General features: G+C 41.2%; 1 protein-coding gene and 1 pseudogene across 2 annotated transcripts in view; both read left to right on the top strand.

Annotated features, from left to right (window-relative positions):
* Nucleotides 1–15,262, top strand: part of FGFBP1 (fibroblast growth factor binding protein 1) — an 84,250-nt gene extending 68,988 nt beyond the window's left edge. The window contains exons 1-2 of one of the 2 annotated variants that reach the window (XM_047718933.1): nucleotides 12,989–13,101; nucleotides 14,159–15,262. In XM_047718933.1, the coding sequence (XP_047574889.1) occupies nucleotides 14,179–14,940 (762 nt within the window). In that variant the 5' untranslated portion in view covers nucleotides 12,989–13,101; nucleotides 14,159–14,178 and the 3' untranslated portion in view covers nucleotides 14,941–15,262. Of the gene's footprint in view, nucleotides 1–12,988; nucleotides 13,102–14,158 lie in introns of those variants that run through there. The other variant, XM_047718934.1, reaches the window with a different exon arrangement.
* A 4,553-nt stretch (nucleotides 15,263–19,815) lies between these two features.
* Nucleotides 19,816–20,057, top strand: LOC125094155 (myocilin opposite strand protein-like; annotated as a pseudogene).
* Nucleotides 20,058–21,230: the final 1,173 nt, after the last annotated feature.

Below are 21,230 nucleotides of genomic sequence, written 5' to 3'. Positions count from 1 at the left end.
GTTCAGCCTGGAAGCTCCAGAACCCCATCCATCTCTAAACCCCACCATTCAGAAGTTGTTAAGGACATTTCATTGACAGAGGCAGGATTGGTTACATCATTTGTATTTGCTGATTAACTCAGTCTCTAGCCCCTCTCCCCTCCCAGGAGGTGAGGGATTGGTGCTGAAATTTCCAACCCTCTAATCACAAGGTTTGGTCTTTCTGGTGACCAGCTCCCATCCAGACCAACTAGGGACCCTCAGCCACCAATCATCTCATTAGCATGTAAAAGACACTGTTATCACTTCAGAGATTTCAATGGTTTTAGGAACTGTGTACCAGGAACCAGGGGCTAAGACCAAATATTTATTTTTATTATGTATTTTAATTATATAAATTATATTGGTATATATATTTTATTTCATATATAGTTATTATCCATATAATTTTATATAAATTTTTAATATATAAATTTTGGATTTCTAATTGGATCAAATTATGGAATTTTGTTTTAATTTCATTATGTACATACATATATACATATAATTATACACACACATGCACGCGTGCGCGCACACACACACACACACACACACACACATATATGTTTTTTGCTTTGAGAGACAAACTAATGCCCAGAGACTGGGATTGTCTTTGCTAATAGTTTAACTCAGATTTGGTTGTGCAGGAATTCCATAAGGCAATAACCATACAGGATAATGTCTTTAAATAAGCCAGTAAAGAAATCACATACTCCAAGCCAACAATAGATTAATCACATTGGCGTGTCAGGCAAGGGGAGATGGAAGGAATTAAGTCAAAATTTAGTTGAAGCATACCTTGTATGAGTTGGTATTAGGGAGAGAAGTCCAACTGCCAGTGCAAAGTAAAATTCCCCTGTTGCTAGAGCATGTTGCTAGAGAACAATGGTGCTGGCTTTGACAAGCAAGAGGGTCTTCTTCTTGGAGCCAGACTGCTGCAAGGCTTTTGCTACTGCAGGTAGAGTAACCTTTACTGTGGCAGGACCTAACAGCCCCAAGGTCTTTGGAGAGAACTTTCAGATCACCAAAGTGTAGACTTACCCAGATGGAACACTTTTAGATCATCCTTGCAAACTTGATATTTAGACAAAATGCTCCCTCACCACAACTGCTTCTTCATGTTTTTCTTGCTAAGCCTCAGGAGCCCCTCACCAGCTGAGCTACTGAGTTCTTATCAAGGACAATGGACAAGATGATGACATCCTATCACAGCTTACTTTACTCTTATAGCAAAATGACTTTACTCTTATCTTTAAAACAATTTTATTTTTGTCACAAACAAGTGGATTTAAAGTTATGTCAAACTGATATAAAACAGCACCCATAGGGGAACCTCAGTGGCTCAGTCAACTGAACATCTGTCTCTTGGTTTCAGCTCATGTCATGATCTTGAGGTTGTGGGATCTAACCCTGAGTCAGGCTCCTTGCTCAGCAGGGAATCTACTGAAGATTCTCTCTCTCCCTATACCTCTGCCTCTCCCCAGCCTCCTGCACAATCTCTCTCTCTTTCTCTCTCTAGAATAAATAAATCTTAAAGAAAAAAAAAACACCCGCTGTAAATTGGCTTGATAAAATGGGATAAATTTTGGGATAAAAAACCCAATGGCTTCCTATTAAAACAGTTAATATGATCCAATGTAAGTTAAAACAGGGCCTTCAAGGATTAAAATTTATTATGTAAAACCTAATTAGTAAGCCGATGATTATTCCCACTTCCCCATTTGACAGCCCAATTTTTCCTGCTCCTAAATCTGGAAAAAAAATATAGGGTGTCTCATGGTGGATTACTACATTATGCTGTATTTCCATCTACCAGGGTTTTCATACCCAATATTTAATATTGTTTACATTACCGACTCTAATAATTTTGCTCTTATAAATTTGCATAAGATGTTCTGCTCAGTGCCCCCTTCAACAGTTTCTCAGTTTTCCTTTACCTCCAAAGGGACACACGTACCTTTATCAAATTATCTATGGGGTGCCCCAACTGCTTTGTTACCATGCAATCTTGGCAGACAGGATCTTTAAAAAAAAAAAAGATTTATTTATTTATTCAAGAGAGAGAGATAGAGAGAGAGAGAGAGAGCGCATGTACATGCACATAAGTGAGGAGAAGGGCAGAGGGAGAAAATCTCCATGCAGACTCTGTTGAGCATGGAGTCCAAGGCAGGCTCAATCCCAGAAACCAAAGATCACGACCCTAAGATCATGACCAAGAGTTGGGTGCTCAACCTACTGAGCTACACAGGTGCCCCATGGCAGACAGGATCTTAACTGCAACTACTGTTCACCAGAACACAAGTTTGACATTACATTGATGATGTCCTCCTCCAAAAAGAGTCATTTGACATACTATTATAGACATACAACTCCAACAACCTTTAGTCCTTTTTGGATTCTAGTGACAACATATCCTTCATTTACAAATTTTACTTCCAAATGAAAGTCAATAAGCACTCCAACTGGAGCCCTTAGAGACTCCTCAATGTTGAGCCTTGGGCCTCCTCTTATGCTTCCTGGAGTCCCTGGGCCACTTTTGAAAGACATGAGTTGGCCAAGGGCTCTTATGCAAGAAACTGCCCCTTTCAGTCTCATGTTATATATTATCAAACAATGAATGACTGGCTGCCTACTAAAGTCTTCTGGAAATAGAGGCTATCATGGACCCTGCACTTGTAACCCTCCAAATCCAGCTGCCCATTATGGTCCAGGTCATGGAAACAGTACCCCACAAGTTATACACAGCTACACAACTAAGTCCCCCTTAAGAAAGGATGGAGCTGGGACGCCTGGGTGGCTCAGTTGGTTGAGCAGCTGCCTTTGGCCCAGGTCATGATCCCAGCATCCTGGGATCGAGTCCCACATCAGACTCCTTGCTTGGCAGGGAGGCTGCTTCTCCCTCTGCCTCTGCCTGCCATTCTGTCTGCCTGTGCTCGCTCTCTCTCCCTCTCTCGCTCTGACAAATAAATAAATAAAATCTAAAAAAAAAAAAAGAAAGGATGGAGCTAAACCTGAGCCCCCTGGTGTATTCCACACAAAGGAGAGGGAGACTTCCTCTGTTCTCACTCCCTCACCAGATGCCTTTGTGATGAAGGAGGTGGCCCCTCCCACAGACTCCTTGGCTACCTGAGAAGCCCCTTGAGATTACTTGAGTGAACAGCACTGAATATTCATAGCTATGCACAAGGTACAACTGACCATTAGCTGTGAGCTCAGTGAAATGTTGTTGCTTTCTATATCTTAACCAGGATGTCCCTGATAAAGGACTGAACCATACAAACAACACACTTGGTCAAACTTCATCTAAGCACTGGAAGCCTTGGACAATAAGTGGCCCCATTTTCATATTTGTTATAAACAGTTGGTCCATTCCCTAAAAATTGTCCCTTTCAGAGTAAAGAAGTCTAAGGAGCTCTTTTCTCACTGATACCCAAAATACCAATTTGGGAGGGAGACAAACCATTGGAGACTCTTAATCTCACAAAACAAACTGAGGGTTGCTAGCGGGTGTGGAGGTAGGGATAGGGTGGCTGGGCTTTGGAGAGTGGGGAGGGTATGTGCTATGGTGAGTGCTGTGAAATGTGTAAGCCTGATGATTCACACACCTGTGCCCCTGAGGCAAATAATACATTATATGTTAATAAAAATAATAAAATAAAATATTTATTAAAAAAGAAACAAAGATATTAGAGATATTACTGGAAATGAAGATAATAGTATCTGCTATTATCACAAGATATTGTGATGATTAAATGAGATAATGAATATAAAGTCCTTTCACAACCCCTGGCACATAATCAATAAAAATTTCTTGTAATTAGAAAAAAAAATCATGCTTCTATGTATACTAAGGCCACAATATAAAGTTGTGCCAGGACATTCTGTATTCCCTTCAGAGTTACAGGCATTACAAAGACTAACCAAGACACATATTTCATTTCTCAGAATACACAATGCTGGGCTCCTGGAAGAGTTATTCAATATAATTGTTATGTCCCTGACAGTTCCCAGGTAACCAATGTAATTGAGAGACACCTCTCAAAACTGGTTTTAATATTCCAGTACAGCAAATAAACCTCTAAAAGAGCTCCTATTTTGTCCCAGACCTTAATCTATTTTAATAAATTTTCTATCTTGCCCCCAGCTCTTTAGATCTGGAGACTACAGTGAGGACACATAATTTTCTGAAACCCATAAATCATACTTTGTCCCAAAGTTAGGTGGGTGCTCATTAGACATAAGACTGACAGGAACTTATACTTTTAACAAAAACAAAACTGGTTAATGCAGCTGCACACCTTCTATAGACCATTGTCTTATTTCTTCTGGTTTAGGTGTTTCCCTTGGTTTATAATCTAGATGTCTAAACACCCCTAAATAAGCCTTTTTTTTTTTCAACCAAACATGGTAAATGCTTAGAACCACATCAGTTCGAGTGAATTCCCATCTGGAAAGGATACCCCTGTCCTACAACCCAGATTACATCACCTGGTCCAAAAGCTTATCCCTGGAAATGGCATTGTCCCAGTTGACATCTCACCTTGGACTCCAATCCAACCTCTGTGCCAGAGACAACTTCATTTCAGTCTGAAATCTCTGCCCCAGCAATGTCCATGGACTGCCTATCTTAAGGTTATGAATTGGACACAGGACAAGTTTTGCTTTTCTTCTTTTGATATTAGGAACTGTATAGTTTCTGAGCTCATATGCTTAGCTCATGATCCTCACATACTCCTTGCTCTCTGCCAAAATAACCCCCCAGACACACTCCCATGTCTAAAGGGAAATCTGATAGAGGCTACTAATATCTGTGTCATTCAATAAATTAGTGAAAATTAATTGTTGTCCCCAGGAGACACCTGCTTTATAACAGTCTAACCACCTGACCCACTGGGTACAGGACCACCCAATCTTCAATGCCTTTTCCTACTATCCCCCACTAGCTTAGCACCACTGCATCCTCCCTTGGTTTCCAATCATGACCACCATATGAGTTCTTCCTCTTAGTTACACACAATACCATTAATCTTCACATATACACTTTACTAACTTATCAGTTCATATCCTCTCCACTCCCATTAGTGCCCTCAGAGACACCTCACTATTGAGGCTTGGGCTTCCTCTTATACCTCCTGGAATCCCTGGGCCACTTTTGAAAGGGATATGATGGCCAAGGGCCAGTTATCAAAAGATGACTGCTGGACTGCCATCCTGACCCAAAAATGCACCAAGATATTATTGTCAAATTCACACTTTTAATAGCTCCTGACCTCACCAAGGTATTGTTAGAGACCTCCCAAAACTCCAGACCTATTTTTTTTTATTATGCCATATAACAGAAAACCTATTTATGGGGTGGCCTAGAAGGACTCCATATGCCTCTACTTGTGTTCCTCTATACTATTTCCATAAAAAAATGTCTTCTTTCCTTTTGAGGGCAACTTATGCCCTGCTCCTTAAAAGTCTCCATGAGCATCACACCAAGATTTCCTTAATATGATGTCAAAATATAAGAGGACAGATTGAATTAATTATGTTTTTAATAGTCTGTATTTTATGAAGTTTTTTTTATCTTGGAGGACCTTACAAACTTGAGGAGAGACTTCCCCTCCCAGGGCTAATTAATTGCTAATATAGCAACTGGGAAATATTTCTCATGTGCAAGTTAAGCAGCTCCTTTATCCAAAACAAGGTGGACTCTCACATAGCAAACTGCTATTCCTCTAGTCTAAATCCACCCAAGGCAAAGCACCAGACAGATAGGGACACCTGTAGGTCCCAATGCTCACTGAAATTATTTAGAATGGCCAATTCAAAACTGTTTATGTTGCCCTGCTTCACCTCTCCTCTGGAAATCACAGTAAGGGCTCTGGCTCAAACTTTCCCCTTCCTCTTGATTCTGCTTCCTGACCAAACAAGATGCTTCCTTATGTGGCCCTGCATGGTATGACATGCTCTCTTCTCTTGGGAAATGTAAGTTATAAGTTCTTCTTTCAATGGCATTATCTTCTCCTACAGTCACTTACTCAACCCCATAAATTAAAATCCCAAAGGTAAAATTAGAGAAACTCGTCCTACACAAACTTTACCTTCCATGAGTTATAAAAAAAAAACTTCTAACAAATTTTCAATTTTGTTTCTGTTGTTTTCTTACTATTATTACAATCAGAATAATCTGATAAATGTAAAATCCAATTTGATCTCACAAATATGTACTAAATGCTTTCTAAGCTTCATGTTCAAGCTCTGGGCTAGAGATATCACTACCCAAGGTGGTGGGTATCTATCACCCAATGATAGTGGCAAGTACACGAATGAAAAACAGCAAGGTGAAAAATCAACTAATAATGATGAAGTCTGTGAAAAATTTAAGAGAACTAAGATAAAAAACCATAATGAATCTGTCAAGGGCAGAGGGACTTGGAGAATTTGCCAAGTTTATACGGATGGAAGGGAGTTTTAGGCAAAGATAACAGTTTGGCGGAGGTAATGTGTCCTGAAATGTGTCAGGTTTGACATGTGGGAAGAAGAGTGAACAGTAAGGTATAGCTAGAGCCCAAGGTCATGTGTGTATAGTGTAGTGGGTATTGACCTTGAAGCTGACTGGGACCAAAAAGGGAAAGGCCACATGTGTTAGACTCAGAAATGTGGATATTCTGTAAGCAGATTTGAAAAAAAAAAAAAAATCATAGGTTTGAGGCTAGGAAGTGACAAGATGTCACCACTACAGGAATTATCACGTAGTGACCTGTAGACTAAGCTGACAGTCTTGAGAGTAGGAGGCAAATCACATTCATCTTGCATTCTCCACCATGACTAGTACAGCACTTTGCATAGGATGATTCCTGAGTAATGACTGAATAAATACTGTTCTTGTTCCTCCAGCTGAGTGTCTCTTAACTGACTGTCTCTTAACCAGTCTCAGACTCTTAAGAAATTCTCCCTGCTTCCAGCTAGGTTAGATTTCCCCACCCAGATCACCCCAGCTTTCCCTCCAATAGAGCAATTACTCTTATATTGTCATGATTAATATCCTTGCCTTTCCCCCCTATTATCTAACATCATTTTGATGAAGAGAACCATGTATGTCATCCTTAACTGTATTCCAGTCAATGAGAGGGAAAGCCTGGGACATTCGGTGCTTCACGAGTGCTCTTTGGGTGAAGAGAAGAATGAGTGAATGACAGGATGAGTGAATGACAAAATGAGTGAATGACTGAGTTGCAGAATGAAGGACATCTGGTTAGAGGTCAGCCCTGTTCTTCTGGAGCCAAACAGGATGAGCATGTGAAAGTGTTTTGTTCTCTGGGCATAGGTGCCATTTGCCCCAGGTGCCTCACAGGCCTTTCCAGACCTGTTTTCTGACACTTTTCATCTAAATACCTTCACCTTTCCATGTGACGGAGCAGCAATTCATTTGCCCGTAGGCATGGTGACTCACACAGCAATAACACAGAGAAAGGGCAGTTTATCTTCTCCTTTTGCCAACTTTCCAGGATGGGAACTGGCACTCTTTGTGAAAAAAAAGAAAAAAGATGTTAGAGACTGCAAATTTAAAAGAGAGACTCTCTAGGACCTAGGTCTCTAGGACCTTCTTCTGCCCCCAAGATACTGAGGTGGCAAATGTGCATACATGTTCATACCCATTTGTGATGTACATATATGTGTGTATGTGTGTATAGGTGCACAGCCATCTGTGTACTTCAGAAATTTTATCCAAAAGGACCAGACTTCTTTGTAAGATGTTTAAGATGTTTTAGAGTGATTTTCTTTAAAAATAAAAAAGGGTATGAAGAATACAAAGAGGATCAATGAACTTACCTTGTATGAAAAATTTGTTATAAAACACTAAGAAAAATTTTAAAGAACACGTAAACATTCAAACAGCTTTATTACCTGAGGAAAAAAGCCCCTGTTATTATTGGGTTAATCTATTAAAAGTTGCTGATACTCTGCCATTTTTACTTACCACATTTCTTTGGGTTTAATTTAATACAAAACCATGAGTTCGTTTTAAGATGGATTCAGAATAAGAACCAAGTTTTGCACATGGCTTCAAACAAAATGGGCACAATATTATGGAGTGTGACATAGGGTATTCCTTTAAGATAACTAAACTTTTTTTAAAGATTTTTTTTTTTTTTTTTTGACAGAGAGATCACAAGCAGGCAGAGAGGCAGGCAGAGAGAGAGGAGGAAGCAGGCTCCCCGAGAGAGCAGAGAGCCCGATGCGGGGCTCGATCCCAGGACTCCGAGATCATGACCTGAGCTGAAGGCAGCGGCTTAACCCACTGAGCCACCCAGGCGCCCCAAGATAACTAAACTTTAATATATTTTTAATTTGCACTCATACTGAATATTGTCCCATCAACTCTTTGCTGTCCATTATTTTTCTTAAGTAAAATTTTAGCAGTATGCATCATCTGATTTGCTGAATGGGAATTCTGAAATCTCATGGCTGATGAGACTTTAAATTTGGGATGCCAGTACTGTTCTGTAGGTCAAAGATGAGTGCTTTTTGTCACCTAATTAGACTTCAGCTGATGTTTAGCCAAATTTCTCCTTTTCTGACAATGAATAAGTTTTCAAAGCACATGATTTGACCCAACAAATTAATATCAATTTGATGGAGCAATTCAGCATTTTGTCTGAACATGAGGTCACTGTTGAAAAAAGGACTGGTTCTCTACCAGTTTTGGCCTGGTATTATTGCATGGTTAAGGCTTAGCTAAGAATAAAATCTCACCCAGTGATAGAACAGTGACTGCACCTGCAGGTGCCAGCCCACAAGGTCAAGGAACAATATTGCAGTAACAAACACATAAGAGTAAAAAATAAAATCAGCTTTTCAACTTGAAATCCCCTGCCACCAACCAGATTGCATAAGACATGCATTCAACCACCAGCCTTAACCTGTAGATAGTCACCAATTATGTTCAGACTTTATGGAACCCCCAATGGAAACCTGATATCCATCACTTGAATATTTGATGAAGAAAAGAAAGACATAACCTCAGTCTGGTCATGATAAAAACACCAGGCAAACTCCAAAAGGGACACAGTCTCAAAACACCTGCCCAGTCCTCCTGAAAACTCTCAAGTCATCAGAAACAAGGAAAGATGGGAAACATCACAGGCAAGAGGAACCTAAGGAGTTATGAGTACTAAACGTCACATGGAATCTTGACTGGTATCATCCATTAGGACATGAAAACTTACGTTCTTATCCAAATCTCCACATGAAGGTTTATAACAGCTTATTCATAATTGCCAAAACATATCAGAAGAAACTGGTATATTCTTTAGTATTCTTTGGATAAACTGTGGTACATCCAGAAAGTGAAATATTATTCTGTGCTAAAAAGAAATGAGTTACCAAGCCATGAAAACACATGGTGGAAACTTAAAATCTTATTACTGAGTGAGAAAAACCAATCTGAGAAGAATAAATTCTATATGATTCCGACTACATGGAATTCGTCAAAGACGAAACTATGAAGACAATATAAAGATCGGTGATTACCAGAGATTGGGTGGAGGAGGGATAAATATGTGGCACACAGTGGATTTTTAGGGCAGTGAAACTACTCTATATGATGCTATAATTGTGGAAATATGTCATTATACATTTGCCAAAATACACAGATTATACACCAAGAGTGAACTATTATGGAAATTGTGGACTATGGGTAATTATAATGTGTCAAGGAAAGTTCATCAACCATAATGATTGTACCCCTGCAATGTAGGATGTTGGCAGTGTGAGTGATACAGCTACTCACACAGGATACATATGTGGTAATTCTCTGGGAATTTTGCTGGGAACCAAAATCTACTCTTCAAAATAAGGTCTATTAATGACTACAAAAAGAACATTAGGTAAAAAGTATGGAGGGCTGAACAGAATATGGAATCTAACTAGTAATAATGTATCAGTGTTGATTCAATTGTTTTATAACTGTAGCACTATGATGGAAAAGACAGGTGATATGGAGACCTGAGCGGGATATGGGGCAAGAGAAAAAAATTATAATTATTTTGCAAGGCTTATAATATTCTTACATTTGAAAATATATAAATTTAGAATGAGAAGAGAAAGAGTTTACAATTTATCAAAGTTTGGGCATGTTAATTTCTTTTTAATAAGAACATTGGAAGTGGTCTCCACTTAATTCTTCTCCAGTGGTGTGTCAAGCATGTCCTCAGCCTACCTGAGCCTCAGCTACATGTCTGTTCCATGAAAATCCAGCATGTACTTTCCTCTTCGGGTTTCTGTAGGAAAAAGTCAATGAGCCTTTACATACTCCTCCAGGAGGCAGTGATCTCCTTCACTCTGGGAGCATGAGGAGGCAGTGGGAAGCTGCTGTGGATAGCCTTACTAGGGTTCCAAACCTCTCCAGTTTCCTCAGGGCACTATAGTAGAAGTGCATCATTTTCTCAGTCTACTGAAATGTGAAATAACACAGCCTCATCACAATGCTGGCACATATAAACACTAACTGGGAGTGATAATCTATTTCTCTCCATGAACATCCATGAAAGGATGGAGAACATAGGCAATAATGAGGGGACCAATGACACCAACGGGAAAGAGATGACATATGAGCTGAATCTTGAAGCACAAGCAGGTGTGTGCCTGGCAAACTAGAACTGGAAGGACATTTCAAGTAAGGGTAGCGGCAGGATCAAAAACAGGAATGGAGCAAGCAAGTGTACCAAGTATTCAGGAAATGTTGAACAAGTGGTTTAGTGTGGCCTGATTAGAGGGTGAGTGTGTGTGTGTGCGTGCGTGCGTGTGTGTGTGTGTGTGTGTGTGTACATGAGTTTGGAATGACAGGCAGAGCCAATAGGGAAAAAACTACACAACTTGGTCTAATATTGTTTGAATGACTACATCCAATTCTGCACCTATACCCTCTGGTATTGCTTTTTAACCTTCCTGGAATCCATTTTCTAAAAAATAAAGACATTTTCAGATCTGAAAAAATCTTTTTTTCAAAAAATCTTCCCTGCTTGGAAAAGAACAATCAAGGCAGAAGTTGGGATGGGATCATAGGAAGACTAAAGATCCATGCAAAGCCGCTGGGCGAAGTTCCATGTTCCCTAACAAAATTTAGAGACAATTCTCAGAAAAGATCCTGGGTCCATGTTTCCTTATAAGTATGTTTCATATTCTGACCTACAGTCCTCTTCCAGAGAACCTGTCTTCTTCTTGAAGATCAAGATGAATTTCTCATTTTGCAGGAGACCACTGTGGTCAATAGCTCCCTGGGAAACAAAGCAGTTTTATTTTGCCTATGTCTAAATAATTCCCCAAAATATCACATTGCCAGTGTGTGTTTATGCTCAATAAGGTGTTCAGGACAATGAGGATGGATCTTGGGGTGATCCTATTTTACAAAAAGCTTGGAGTTTGGAGGAAATAACCACATCTAATGAAATTCGTGAAGAAATTCCTTGAACCATGGAGTGACCCAGTCGATATCTATATCTCTGTGACCTTGGAATTCCCAAACAGGCTGGAAGAAGCCCACCATAGTTATGACTTTTGGTATCTTTATTGTGGGTCAGGACAATATTCTTAAAAAATTTCTATTAGATGCCAACTTAATTTCATATCCATACATCTGGATGTTACTCTATTTCTTAAAAGTACATCAAGTCTCTGCTTTTATTTTTACAAATGTATATATGAAAAAAATTCATGAGGTCTGAAAATGCTGACCCCCATGCCAACATGTTCTCAGTTATTTGATGCTGGGTGTTGACACTTAGTTTATCAGGACTACCCAGTTTACCACAGTCTCCACCATTTTTATTGTCCCTGTCCCAAAAACAAGGGTCAGTTGGCATTTACTTTCAGTCTGGTGCTATTGTTTCCTTATACTTGAGTTAAAAAGAAAAAAAAAATTTCTTGTGCCCAAATATCATAAAAAGTGAGGCGACAAAATGTAGTGAAGTCCACATCTTTGTGAAATGAGTCTCCTTCAGTATGCTAGTTGTGAAAAACAAGCACATCTGTTTTTAATGAACACAACTTGAAACCCCATTATGAGCCAAATCTGTTCTGCTTCATTTTATGTGAACAGTTTAGCCCCATAAAATATTTAGTATGAGCCCAAAATAAAGTACTACTGTTGTCAGCAATCTGTAGATGAACAAATGGAGGTTCAGAGAGGTTAATTGGTTGGGGAAGCTCACACAACTAAAATGCCATCTCCAGGATTCCATGTAGGTCATTCTAGTATAAGACTCTGCTTATGGAAGGCTGACCAGAGGGAAATCCTTGTGTGTGACCTGAAGGTGATTTCAGCAGAAATTCCCCAGACCAGGAATTCGCTCTTTACCAGCCTTTCAGAGCCCATGGATTCTTCTGTCCACACAGTAACTTCAGGTGCCTCTGTGAAAATAGACTCGGAAACCAAGATGGCTTCCTCAGCTTCAGGCAATCATTCACAAACATTTCTTGAGAGAGACAGTAGGAACAATCAGACTGCATGTGGGTAGTCCCAGTGTTCAACTCTGGACTCCTCATCCTCTCAGCTTTGTGACCTTGAACAATCCCTAAATATAATAAGCTCCAATTTTCCATCTGTAAAATGATAGGAGTCCTGGTTACTGTATTGTGGGGTGGGTGTATTGGGAATTCAGGGAGAGCTTTTGGTAAAATAAGCAGTACAGGCGTTGGAAGCTATGACAGTTTTGCTATTGCCCCGCAGATATTGCTGCTGGGGTCCTCATCCCATCAAGAAGGGTCTTTGTAAGGCTGAGCTGCCCTCCTACCCTGGCCACTGGGGGACAGGGAAGGACTTGAAGGAAGCAGGTATAATGCCCTACATATACCTCCTCCCACAGGATTACACCAACCACTTTCCCTGCAGTAACTGGCTTCCTCCCAAGGGGCCTGACTGGGAGGAGTGTGATAAAGATAGACAGGGGTGTGTGTTATAAAATTCATCTGCCAAGGATTCAATAAAAAGGGCCTTCCTTGCCTGCCACAGCAGATGAGACTGCCGTAAGCCTACAAGCTCACCTCACTCCCACATCTGAGATTACATTGGATCTGCATACTCCGAATAAGGTAAGAGTCTGGTTCTGTTAAGAGTTTGATTCCCCACCTTTCTTCTCACTACACTGAGGACTTCAAGATCCTATCAGGAACCATGCGGGCTGAGTCTCAATGCCCTGATGAACAACTAGGTCTTTACATGTTGTACCTAGGCCCCCATCCACCCTTCATTCAGGAGCCCACATACCTGTGACTGTCTATCTCCCTTTTTCAGTTCTGAGGAAAGACCACAAACCCAGGATGGAAATACATTCTGAACCATTTTCTGGGTCTCTCCCTTATACAAGCAAAATCTATATTACTTTTAAAATGGAGCACTAATGGTATGAATCATCTTATCATGAACTATGCCAAACGAAACCCTAAGTAGTTTGTAACTTTCTTATTTGTTGTCAATATTTCCAAAGGAGGGAGTAAAGTTGAAATGCAAGAGGTGAGCAAAGTTGGTGGTATAAAAGCCAAAGAGATAAGTTCTAGCTCCTTTCCCATTTTGTCACTTGCCCAATATGGGATATTGAACAATTCATTTACCAGTGTGAGCCTGAGCTGCCACATCTGTTACCTGGGGGTGATTTATTTTTACTTACCAGGAACAGCTCTTGAGTGGATTATGCAAGGGAGAATCAAATAGTGGTCAAGGTAATAGCATACAGCAGGTGTTAAATAGAAGTGCTATCTTTTCTTCCACCATTTTTTTAAAAATCTAGTCTAGTGCATGGTATAGAGTAGATATTCCATAAATGCTTGTTTAATGAGTAATTGAAGGAGTGAGGGAGTGAGGGAGTGAGTGGGCGAGCAAACATAGGAGTAAAGGAGTAGTGAATGAGAGTTTATTTGGCTCAGAGAGTGGTGAAGAAATGGTGGAAGAGTAGGAGGTTTTTAACATTCAGGACTCAATTCAAGCCAAAATATGAAGAAATGAGCTGCTGGTCTAATAATTCCAGGAGCCAGGATTCTTGATCTCACCTCCAAGCAATGAGGCATATGTCAGTGTAGAGGGAGGATTACCCTGCAGCTCTGCATTGCTGAACTATTGCCCAACACTGACACACCTGCTCTTGTCAAACAGGTTTCCACCAAGCTGAAGCCATGAGGATCCATAGCCTCACCCTGCTCTTCTTCCTCCTTCTGGTTGCTCAGGTGACACTGGTGAAGGGCAAAAAGGAAGTAAAGAATAGACATGTCAGCAAAGGCACCAAATTGCCTAGTCTGGGAGAGACCCAGATTGAACCACCCAAACGCCTGACCAAAGGCAAGTTTGTCACTCAAGACCATGCCAACTGCAGATGGGTGGTGACTGAGCAAGAAGAGGGCATCACCCTGAAGGTTGAGTGCACCCGAGAGAACACTAAATTTTCCTGTGTCTTTACTGGCAATCCAACTTCCTGCCTAGAGTCAAACAAAAAGAACGTCTATTGGAAACAAATAGGTCGGAACCTGCGCTCTCAGAAGGTAATCTGTGGGAATGCCAAAACCATCCTGAAAACCAGGGTGTGCAGAAAGAAGTTTCCAGAATCCAATCTCAAGCTGGTGAACTCCACTCTGATTCAGAACAAGAAACCCACCCAGGGGTTAATGGAGCCCTCTCCCAAGGAGCAGAGCAAAGTCAGTAAGGCCTTCCTCATGGAACCTAGCAAGGTCAAAGAGTTATCCCCAAAGGAGCAGAAAAAGGTCAAAGAGAATATCCCCTTGGGCTCAATGGAGACTCAGACCATAGCTACCAAGGATCCAAAGTGTGTGGAGGACCCAGACTTGATAAACCAAACAAAGATGGCCCTGGACTACTGTGGGGAATCCTGGAGCTCTATCTGCCAATTCTTCATTACTATGGTCCAGGGCAGTTCATGCTAATGAGTCAAAAGAGAACAGAGTCCTTTAGGAGGTGCTATGTCAAAGTCCTTCAGTATGCTGTCAAGCTCTCTGAGTAAAATGAACATTTGTGCTATGAGAGTGCAGTGGAATATGTAAACAGATTTTGTAACTTTTGTTTTTGTGGTTTGGAATTTACTTTATATTCATTTCCTCAAATTTTTATTTCAGAGATTGTTTACCTCAATGTATGTTTCCATGCCCCACAAAGCTATGGGTATATGAACAGTGAGGACCATTCTTTGAGCTGAATGAGCCAGAGTGATGATTCTAGTGCAATGTACTTTCTGCTGAATTAACAAAGTTAATATGTTCAACCATTTTTTGTTTCTTTATTTCTACTTTCGATGAACTCAAAATAGTCCCCATATCTGGGGGAAAAATATCTAAGTAATGACTCATCCTAAGTCATCCACAATGTGACCCATTCCAAAATCCCTATCTTAATCCTTTCATCCATTGGTCTGTGGTGTTTGGTGCTCACTGCACTGTAATAATTAGGATCCCTGATTTCAGGTGGGTCAAATAAGGCATGGTGTGTTTAAAAAAACAAATCAGGGTCTCACAGATGGTAAGAAGGAAGGAAGGATTTGAACCCAGAAGGTCTGTAAAACCAAGTCCACAAGCTAGAGGAACGCCCTCTACTGACTCAGGTCAGAGCTGGGCATCTCTTCTTGCTATATGTGAGACCACTGATTTTTAGGGGTTCATTTCTGGCCTGGGGGAGAGAAGCTTGGTTAAGTACAGTGTCCTGTGATGAAAACCCCAGTGTAAACAGGAAAAGAAGGTGGAAGCTGCTGGAAGAACTCTGGTTGAACTTCATGGAAGAGGTATTACTGGAGCTGGATTTTGGAAAGAATATTCTTAGGTAAGAAAAGAGACAGAATGAAGACACTTTGGGCAGATGACAACATGTATCAAAGCAAAGAGACATAAAAATCCTAGAAGCTGGGAGAAACCAGGTGTCTGGAATATGGTGGGAAGTAGAGATGATACTACTGTTAGTCATTTACATGTTAGTAAGAAGTATCTGAAAGTGTTTTTTTCAAGAGTTGGGGAGAGAGGAGGTTGTGGTCCTAATGCCTTGTCACAATTTCACTAAGAGCAAAAAGCGAAGAAAAAAATATGGTTAAAAAAAAAAAAAGACAAAAAACCACTCATTCACTTTAGAGTCTCTGTCGGTTACAGAGAAGAATGGCAGGTAGCTTGGAAGAGAGACCATTTACACTCACCAAATTACCAGGACCTACACTGAGGATTGTCAGTGGCCAATCCAGAGTGTGTCATTACTCACATTATCAACACTAACATTCATCTCTCACTTGCCATGTGCCAGACACTGTGCTAAACTTTTTCCGTGGAGTCTGCATACATGCATTCATTCAACATGTAATTTATTAAGCACTGAAGCTGCCAGACTCTGTTCTAGGTGCTGAAGATACATCTGTCCATTGTAGATGAGTGTATGGATGGTCAGCCCCCTGAAACTACCAGTGGGAAATTGATGATAAAATCACAAACGTACAAGAGATAGAGAGGGAAAGTAAAGGAGGAAAAGGGGGTAACAGTGATGAAGTGTAACCAGTCTTAGATCAGATGGTCAGGAGAGGCTTCTCTGTGGAGGTGACCTCTGATTCTAGATATGTATGAAGAAGTAACCAAGCCTAGTAACTCTCTGGAATAGGGATGTTCCTAGCAGAGGGAACAGTCAGTTCTAATGCCCTGAAATTACTTTATATGGCAGACACTCTTCTAGGACTAGAAATTGGCAGCAAACAAAAAGAAAAAAAATCCCTCTTCTCATGGTGTTTGTATTCCAATGACTGACTCAGGTTTGGCATGTTCAGGAACATCAAAGGTTACAGAACCATTGTAGGTCAGGGGCCATGACCTGATTTGTGAACCTTATCCCCATTTGCAAGAGAACTGAACCAACATCCCTGTCCATTCCAAGATTCTCCTAGCCATCTCATATAAGGGACATTTTCCCTTAAATTCTACACAAATTGTGAGCCCTATGGATCTCCCCTACTCACACATCACAGTTCCATGTAGTCCTGAAATAGGAAAAGACTGTTGAACACTTCCAGGGGTCATTAAATAATAACTCTGGTCTAGCCTGAGTGACATAAACATTGAAGAACTGACCAGGCTAGATTCAAAGACTTTCTAAGCTCACTCCCAGCCCATGAAGTGGCACTTAGTTCACTGATGGTGTTTGGCCACTGGCAGAACTGGGAGGTTTGTTTCCAACATGGTGAAGTTTCCTAGACTCGGGCTAGAGGTTTGCCTCTGTTTTTTCCCACTCAATATCTCTATGCTAATTTAATTCTTCTGTACTTCAAGGAGTTTATCTCAACAATGAAAACGGTGAAACCCACCTTGAAAGGCTGCTCTAAGACTCACATTGGTCAATAAATCTAGAGCACGTAGTGCCTCACTGCTTGCACAGAAGGTGTTCAACTCAAGTGACTGTCTAAAGTCCAGCCACAGGGCCAGTTGTAGAGGAAGTTCAAAATTTCCTTAGGTAAACTCTTTAAAAGTGAGAGGGGTTTTCCCCTAACACAATAAACAAAGAAAAACAATAATTATTGAGAACCTGGTATATGCCAGTGGCTTTGCCCCCTTCTCTTATATAATCCCCTCAACAATGCTGTCTATTAGGTGTTATCATTTTCATTTTCTAGATAAGGAAACTGAGGCCCAGAAAAGCTGAGCTACTTTCCAAGGTCACCAACCTTGAAGTGGGAGAGCCTGTAAGTGAGAAACCCAGGGTCTGGAGGTCCTCCAGGACTTTCTATGTCTGAAGCTCATGATTTTCTTCATTTAATGAGAGAAGAGTGAAATTTGTTTTATTTTTTATTTTTTTAAAGATTTTATTTATTTATTTGATAGACAGAGATCACAAGTAAGCAGAGAAGCAGACAGAGGAGGGGGGACCAGGCTCCCCGCTGAGCAGAGAGCCCGATGCGGGGCTCAATCCCAGGACCCTGGGATCATGACCTGAGCCGAAGGCAGAGGCTTAACCCACTGAGCCACCCAGGTGCCCAAACTTGTGGTTTTAGATGCAGACCAAATAAAAGTGAACAGGATGTCTCATACACTTCCATATTTACAGTCCCTTTCATGTCCTTCAAAAAGAAATCTCCAGAAGCTAAAAAGCTAAAAAAGCTAAAAGCTTTAGCTTTTGTTCATGCTTAGCCTTCCTTCATAGTCACATCCCAAGGCAATGTTTTTAAAAACACAGTAAAAAACAAATTTAAAAACACAACACAGATTTTTATATTAGCTTCCATCCAACTTGGTACTCCATATTTTCTCTCTGGAGACTTTCTGAATATGAAGTGGAGGGGCCAGCTTGTGTGTGTGTGTGTGTGTGTGTGTGTGTGTGTGTGTGTGTGTGTGTGTAAGCATGCTTGAGATATAGTTACCCTTGATAGCAAGAGACAGGAAGATCTCAAGCAGGTAAGAGGTGCTTCAGGATGGCATGATGCATCCCCTAAAGCAGCTCAGTAAAAGGATTTTCTTACGTTCCTCATAAAACTACCTCTCAGCTTTAAGAGGGCCTCTTCCCTGCCTGCAGCACTGTTTCTGTGTAGTAACTCAACCATACTAGTGCCAACTTGAATCTCTGGAGTCCAGCCCATCTCACCTCGCCTCCTACCCATTCGCTTCTTCCCCTGCCTCCCTCCTGAGTTGTTTTTGGCAGAACAAGGAAAGGAGGCAAAAGTGATTGGAACCAACAAATGCAAGGGCAGCCATCATCTGTGGTACTGGTGCTCATAACACCACACATATAGTACTCACCTTCAGATGTCTCACTCAGAAACACTTCATGAACAATATGCAAGAAAACATTCATTAGGAGCCTTGCTGGATGTGGGGGAGATAAGACAGCAAAGATGGTCTCGAGCTCGTCTATCATAATAGCCCCAGCAATTGGGTCACAGGCCAGCATATAATAGATTCTGAACAAATATTTATTGAGTTAATAAAAGAGGAGAGAAATCATGGCAGGGGCAAAGATTATGGGCTTCAGAGTAAAGGAAGCTGGGTTTAAATTTTTAGTTATTTGACCTGAGATAAGTTACTTTTTCCTTATTCTCAGTTTCCTCATCTATAAATTAGGTCTAAGTATCCATTCAGTAAGATTTGACATGATTTAAAGTCTAAAGTGTGATCCTTACACAATGGATTTTTCTAAGATTTGGTTATGAATGAATGAGCCAATTAATTGAGAGAGAAGAGAAGTAGGAAATGTTCTAAATAGGCTACATGGGACTCAAGACATACCATGCCAAATGGAGTTTGGCTGTTCCGAATCACCTCCCAAAGACCACCCTCTACTTAATGGCCCAGGAGGCCTCTCACACTCGTGGCCTGGATAGAGTCACTTTCTACAAAATAGGAGATAAAGGCAAAGCTGGTTCTTTAGGGCAAACTTAGAGACTTTCTTAACCTGCCTTCCAGTGACTCACCACAGCATCTCCCCTTCAGCTCCCTTATATCTACAGCTTGAGTGCTGCAAGCCACCTGCTGCCCAGGTCATCTTTCTGGGGGGCACTGTCCATATGCCACATGCATGCCAACGACTCACACATTTATATCTTCAGCTAGACCTCTCTTCTGACCTCCAGCCTCACTCAGCATCACTACTTGCATATCCAAAAGGTGTCTTAAATAACATATACCAGAAACACTCCACTGATGTTCCCCCCCAATTCTTGCTCCTCCATGTCCTTCCCAACTTAGTTCATCATAAAGTCATCCTTCTCATCATGCAGGTCCTTTCGTGGGGGACAAAAGATTCAGAGGTGCCGACAGCCGGGAGTCCTTGAGTCCTCGGAGTGCAAGGCCATGGCTCAGAAGAGCCCCGCAGTCCACACCAACAACCTGCCCTACGGAGACCTGGCCTCCGAGGTGACCAGGCGCAGAGTCACCAAGGCCACGGGAGAAGAGATTTCTATCAAGAAAAGTGATGAAGCCGGGGAGATGCCCCCCACTCTGGACTTGGAGCAAGGCCCTGCTGGCATGGCTGGCCCTTCAGAACCTTCAGAACCGCGCCACCTCCTTCCCCCGCTGAAGACTGCAGAGTCTGAGCCAGCTGTGAGAGCCCTCCAGCGAAGTGGGGGGGGTCTTTGAAGACGGTCTTGGAACATCTTTGTTCTTTCTTTCCTCACGATCAGATCACGGCTGAGTGGTGTTTATCCTCACGAATGCACTGGGGCAATCTTTGGTTTTTCAAGCCAAGTCAATGATTTACATCCACATTTGAGCTTTCATTTGCCTTGTTCTATGGAAAGTCATCAATTGTATTTGAATTAAAAAAAAAAACTTGTACAGTCCTACTTGACTCCTCTCACTGAGCTCATCTCATTCATCTACAATTCCTGCCATCCCCACTTTCAAGAAGATATTCCAAAATATGACATTTTGCTACCTGATCGCTACCAACCTGGTCCAAGCCCCAGCCTGTCCTCCTGGATTATTGCAGTAGTGTCTTAATTTTCTTCCTGCTGTCAACCTTGCCTCGTAGAGTCTATTCTAGCACAGCAGCAGTGACATCCCTTCCAAAGTCTGAGTAGGAGCACCCCACTTCTCTGCTAAAAGCTGTCCGGTGGCTTGCCATCTCATTCAGAGTAAATGCCAAAGATTGTTGCAGAGCCTTACAGCCCCCTATAAGAGCCAGTCCTTCACTACTTTCTGAACTGATCTCTTATGATGTAATCCTGGGATTACTCTGCTCCAGCCATTCTAGCCTTGCTGTTCCCTAGAGCTCACTCTGCACTCTCCTGCCACAGTCCCTTAGCACTTGCTCTTCCCTCTACATGGAGAACTCCCTTACTTCTTTCAGATGTCAACTCAGATGCCACTCTGGTCCTCAACGTTGTTTTCTTTTCTCCACACCACTTCTCATCATCTGACGTGCACAGTATTTATTTGTTTCATTTGCCTATTGACTTACTGCCTCTCCTTAGAATATAAGCTTCTTGAGAGCAGACTTTGCTTTGGTCACTGCTGTTTTTCTAACATGTTGTACAAAGCATGGATCTCAATACATGTTTAATTATTTTTAAAACCAGTGTAACCACAAGAGAATCAAGAGATAAGATTTCTTTCTGTCAGACAACCTTCAGCCTTAATTTCCATTCCAGAAATGTGATTGAGGTTAAATTTCTTGTCCTAATAAGTCTAAATATCCTTATCTGGAAAATAGCACTGAAGAAACGCTTATAAAGTAAATGAGTCAAAGAATATAAATTACCAAACTC

The sequence above is a fragment of the Lutra lutra genome, chromosome 2 (assembly GCF_902655055.1).
Source record: "Lutra lutra chromosome 2, mLutLut1.2, whole genome shotgun sequence".
Classification (NCBI taxonomy): Eukaryota; Metazoa; Chordata; class Mammalia; order Carnivora; family Mustelidae; genus Lutra; species Lutra lutra.
Note: the sequence above shows the minus strand (reverse complement) of the source record. Positions and strands in the feature narration are given on the sequence as shown.